The sequence below is a fragment of the Fukomys damarensis genome, unplaced genomic scaffold (genome assembly GCF_012274545.1).
Source record: "Fukomys damarensis isolate Sample0158 unplaced genomic scaffold, DMR_v1.0_HiC HiC_scaffold_4, whole genome shotgun sequence".
NCBI lineage: Eukaryota > Metazoa > Chordata > Mammalia > Rodentia > Bathyergidae > Fukomys > Fukomys damarensis.
In genome coordinates, this window is record NW_022900916.1 from 42,967,163 (window position 1) to 42,973,178 (window position 6,016).

A 6,016-nucleotide genomic window follows, 5' to 3' on the forward strand; every position below is an offset into this window, starting at 1 on the left:
GTAAACTCTATTGCCAAGCGCCAGCCAACAAAATGTCAGGCTTGTAAAAAAAAAAAAATCATAGTGTGTTTTGTTCCACCTTAGTTCATGGATCTTGTCCTGTGCAATGTCTGACTCTTTCTAGATCAAAGTAACATGAAAGGTAACATTTTGAATTGATTCAGAACATTAAGGCAGAAACAATAGTATAATTAGACAGGAAAGAAAACTTTAAGAACAGCTTCAGAAAGTAGCTAGCATAATTAACTAAGTGTGTTCAAATGAGTGGGAGTATTTTGAGGTTGGCAATGTGTCTTTTATTGTAATAAAAATTTCAATTTTTATGTAAATGTGCACCATATTTTCTGATCACACCTCATACACACACATACATACATATATTTATGAAAACCCCTTACTAGTTATGTGGTCACCCCAGCTCAAAGGAAGGCTATAAAGCTGGACACACACAACCAAGCCTATGAATGCAAATGGAATTGAGAATGACTACGGACTGAATTGGTAACTACCAGTGGTTTGGACTTAGGGAGGTTGGGAGGAGGCTTCCGGGTTGAAGCATCATAGGAATCGAGCCCTGTTCACAAAGTGAGAAAAAAATGTACTCTGGGCTGAATAAAAAAGACACTGAGATAAGACGGTTTTTGCCTGGCAAAATATAGCTGTGATTTGTAGTAGGAATTTGTTTTCTTTTCTTTGCAGGGATATGGACATGTATTTATTCACAAAATCAAACACAAACACATTCTGGCTAAGAACTACTTTGGTCAGATTCCAGTGCTGGCATCATTTATACAGGATGATGGTGAAATAGAAGAGATCAGAAGCAAATATCACATACATAAAGCACCGAAAATTATAGCAGCCCAGAGACCTAGTCCTTAGAGGATCCGGAAATATTTGTTTGATGATAAGAATTTTTATCCACTCGATCAAGTCAGCTATATCAACACCAATAAACCAAAGGAATAGCCTTGACTGTGTGTCTGTCTGGGACCTGTGATAGTGAACAGTGGCTGATCCATCAGTCTTAACAGGCACATTTAAATAGCATAATTCAGGAAGATTTTCTTTACAAAAGGGCCTGTTTTAAAATGTGGGCAATATAAAAACTGAAGGACTGGCATAGGAACCCAGGGCTGCTATTACATTTACTGTATCTACCTCTAGTCTTAAATGAACTTGGGGAGAGCGAAGCCAGAGGACCCAGAAATAGAGGATTAAGAAGATAATTGAGATCAATGCCTAGTTGTCAAGGGACAGCAGCAAATCCCTGTGAAACAGAAAAACAAATATCCAATTTCATGCTTCTTCCTTCTTCCAACCTCCTCCTGGGTTTCCCATTGGCAGAACCCAAAAGGAGAACGGAAAGAGGAGCCATAATACATACATCTTCAGAGAAAAGACCAGAGTAGAAAAGAGGTGCGTAGAAAAGGTATAGATGAGAATTGTCTAGAGCCTAATTGTAAAATTTTCGGGGCTATGTTCAACTAAATTTGCCCTTCTTTTAGACTTCAGATGTAGGGCTAAATAGAGAATATCTAGACAAGGAAAGGGTGAAAAATGCAAATCTATAATTGAAATGGCAGTATTCCACTCACATTATAATTATAGAAAGACATATATAATCCTTTTAATTCTAATCCATAATTAATGAGGCTGCTCTTTCGTGTTTAGTGACCAAGAATTTCAAACTAAATATTTTTCTATGTAAACATTTCACAACATTTTAGCAGCGCATTTTCTAGGCTGTCTACAATTTTCTTTACTTAACAAAAGTACAGCCCCTGGCAATTGTTCAAGATCTAAACATCCAGGAAGAAAGTGCTATGATGCTGTTATTTTCATAGACAATCCAGACATTCTGGAAACTTTCCAAACAACAAATTACAGATGGGACTAGAATAGGGACTATTTTCACCACTGGTAAAAGGGTAACAATTTGACACAGACATATGTAGGTTTACACTAGAATGTAAAATAACAGATTTTCACAGAACAGTCCAGGAGAATTTGACAGCTCTGAGAAAAAAGGGCTGGAAAGATGTGTGTGTGTGTTTGTGTGTGTGTGTGTGTGTGTGTGTAGCCAGATAGGGCCAAATAAAGGCTTTTAAAAACTCCCCTGTTGATCCACAACTGATTGTAGCATTTTCTCAAAGGAATAAAAGACTTACGGAGTAAAACTAAGAAGAAAGATAAGCTTGGGATATGTATTCTTTGACTTCTCCCTTATGCTTCTTGATATGTTATTAGTGACAGTGTTTCTTTGTCTAAGGCCACAGATGCAGCTGTGTGGTCATCTCTAACACTCCCACTCCGTGTTCTGGAAATCATTCATTTTCCTCCTTAAGCTTACACATGAGTAATATTTTTATGTGTCTAAATTTATCTTTGTAGTACTTTTATGTAGCCAGCTTTACTTTTTCTTGTTGATTTCCTCATCATATTTTCTTCTTTATAAAGTCCTTTTATCAAATACTTTTCAACATAAGCAGTTTGAGTATACCAAGAGGTTCCTGCTGGACCCCAACAGAAGCAGTAATTGGTCCACAGGAATTGTCCCAGGAAACTGACCTGAAAATGGAATCCTATGCGTGAATTGCTCATATATTTGAAGAACATATGGATAACATCCTTGCCAGGATGAAAATGGAACAAGGACAACATGCAGCATGTAGTAGCATCATACTCAAATGATCGCCAATGACGGCGCAGTATGGGGTGCAGATGGAGAATAAAAAGCCAGGAGATCCAATGGTTGAAGCAATTAGTCACTTTGATGGCAAGGTTTGTTTGTGGCATAGGAAAACAAGAACCAAGATATATCATGTAAAGTTACTAGATCCCAATGATAAATGTACCTGTATTGTTTGCTTTAAATGTACCAGTAAGATTAATGAGGAGAAAAATAAATAAATATCCAAATATTCCTTATGCTAGAGAGGATTCATTTTTTTAAAGGATAAATAGAAAGACTTGAATGGTCAATGCAAGCCTCTAATAACAATTCAGAAAGTCTTTATGGTAACTATAAAATTCCTTATCCCCTGTACGTGCAGAAAAGGTGTAGCTGTGGATTAAGTCTGGAGCCTAATTGTAAAGTTTTCAGGGCTATGTTCAACTACATTTGCCCTTCTTTTAGATTTCAGGCTAAGATAAAGATACTGGTGAAGAACAAGGGGTGGTCTGGTCTGAATTAATCCGTGTACTGGAAGAGTGGTATGCTTTTGGCCATTTTTATTAAGATTTAAAAGAGCATGTAGAAAAGTAAGTCCTAAGGATATAAGACTAAAACAGTGAAGTGAAAAATTATATTCTTTTAAATTTATGTTCTTGCATAGAATTTAGGATTTAACATGTTTGAAGTCTGGAAAATTGTTGGATATGTTCACTGAGGACTAGATTAAAAAGTGGCCCATACCAATGAGCTTAAAATGCTAGAATTTAAAACAGTAAAGACTCAGGAACTTGGGGTTCCTATCATGTGCAACCTTCTCTGACACTTCCTAGAGATGTTTATTAAGACATAGAGATTAAAAAATCCCTTGTTGATGGTCGACCAATACCCTTGAAATGTTCTATGATGGCTGGTTCCTGTAGTCTTGATATGACAAAATGCATGCTAAAATAGACTTTGATAACCTGTTGTAGTGGGAATAATATGATCCTAATGTTAAAAGCCAAGGGGATAAAGCTTAACTATCAGAAAAAAAAAAAGGTGGGAGGATTTATAAGAAACCCTAGGGACAAAAACAAACAAACAAAAAAATCAAAATGCAGGTGTTGGTGAAGGTTGTAAATAATCGGAACCATTGTTCCCTGCTGGTGGAAATGTGAAATGGTGCAACTACTGCATAAAATCATGTGAGGATTTCTCACATTTGAAGCAGAACTACCATAGGATCCAACAATCCTGTTTTTAAGTATTTATCCAAAATAATTGAAATTAGGATCTCAAATATTGGTGCCCCCATGTTCAGTGAAGCAATATTGACAATAGTCAAAATAAGAAAATAACTTGAATGTTTATGGATAAAAAAATGAATGGATAAAAAATGGCATATACATGCAATGGACTATTATTCAGCATTAAAAATGGACATTTTAAGGGTTGGGGATTTAGGTCAGTGGTTCCACTGCCTGGCTTGCAGGTGCAGGGACCTGAGTTCGATCCCTGGTACTAAGTAAGAAAGAAATAAAAAAAGAAAGGAAGGAAGGAAGAGAAAGAAAGGGAAAGGGAAGGGAAGGAAGGAAGGACATCTTGCAATATCTGACAATATGGGTAAAACTTGAACACATTATGTTAAATGAAATAAGCCAATCAGACAGGCCAAAGAGTGTATGATGCCCCCCCCCTTTTTTTTGGTACCGGGGATCAAACTTGGGTCCTTGTGCTTGCAAGGCTGGTGGTGGAACCACTGAGCTAAATCCCCAGCTGCATGATGCCATTTCTAAGAGGTATCTAAAGTAGTCCAACTCAAGGAATCGTAGTTGTCATAGGCCATGGGGTAAAGGGTAATTGAAGTTGTTAATCAATGAGAATAAAATTTCATTTATGCAAGATGAATGAGCTCTAGGGATTTATAATCACATAGGGATTTGTAATGATGGTAAATGATAATTTATGACAGTGGTAATCAAATCCCCAGGAGTGAAATACATAGCTGTATTAGTTTCCTCGGGCCATCATAACAAATTGCCATAAATTGATGTCTTCAAACAATAGATACTCAAGCTGGAGATGTAGCTCAATGGCTCCACACCTGCCTGGGAAGTGCAAGAGCCTGAGTTTGATTCCTGGTACCAGAAAAAAACAAAAAACACAAAACAAAACAAACCAGAAATGTATTTTCTCGCAGTTCTGCAGGGCAGAAGTTCAAAATCAAGGTGTTGGAAGAGCTTCACTCCTTCCAGAATCTTTATGGGAAAACTGTCCCTTGTCTCTAACAACTCCTGGTTGCTCAAGCACTCCTTTGTTCCCTGGCCTGTATGACTGCAGTCCCTGTTTCCCTGGGGTTATTACTTACTTCTTTACTAGTGTCTGCCCTGGGAGAAAGTTTTCTGCTTGCCAAACCTCACTGCAAACCTCTTTGCCACATTTACATCCTCTACAATAAGGTCTGAATCTCAGCCCTAAATGGGGTATCCTTCCAAGTCATTTTCCCTCAGTTGATCCACTTCTACCATAGAGACAGTGGATGCTCCCTACGTCCACTGTTCTTGTCGTTTTTAGAGTTCTCTTCACAGCAATTTATCTCTCATTGCTAGTTGAGAATTTTTATATGAAATTTCCCTGTTCCAATTACAATGTTGTCTTCTGATTGGATATTGACGGATAGAGCAGGGAATATTCAGATTTTCTCTCTAAAGTAGAGTAGTCACACTTCAAATCACACACCACAGAGAAAAGCACAATGGTTACTGGGCTTCTCAGATTCTGGAGGCAATATATGTCCCATTCAGGTATTGTGCTCTCACCTAATAACCAGTAAATTTAAGCTGCCACTTTTGAGTGAGATAAAGGCACTCCAGCCATACAAGTTTTCCTTCTACCATGGCCACAGAACTCAGTACAAGTAATATTAATGGCCGTATCTGCCAAAGGGAGGTATGTTGTGTGGAGACTTTGACTAGCCCCATCAGACATTAACAAGATAGGTATCAGGGGCATTGGAATAAGCGCTTGCTCTTTACTGTCAACCAGTAATCTCATTCTTTTTATCTTCTGTTGGGTCATGGTAGAAACCAACACCTAATCATGATTCATTAAGCGACTCAGCCACTCAAAATGACCATAATGACCTGTGCATTATCAGATATACCCAATCATAAAGTTAACTATTCACAGCATCATTTCATTGTAATGTGGAACTAGTAGATGATGGATAAGTATATAGCTATAGATCTGGATATATAGATATAGATATGGACATATGAATGTTCTAGCAGATCTGGAAGTTACATGTAAACCACATAAATAAATTACACTCTCCCAGGATATGTTCCCTAATTCCCATTT

The 6,016-nt window shown here is 37.5% G+C and overlaps 1 protein-coding gene across 1 annotated transcript in view; it reads left to right on the forward strand.

Annotated features, from left to right (window-relative positions):
* Positions 1-2,840, forward strand: part of Iqub (IQ motif and ubiquitin domain containing) — a 77,825-nt gene extending 74,985 nt beyond the window's left edge. Inside the window, exon 14 of the mRNA XM_033758023.1 lies at positions 700-2,840. Within this exon, the coding sequence (XP_033613914.1) occupies positions 700-882 (183 nt within the window). The 3' untranslated portion in view covers positions 883-2,840. The remainder of the gene's footprint in view (positions 1-699) is intronic.
* The last annotated feature ends 3,176 nt before the right edge of the window (positions 2,841-6,016 follow it).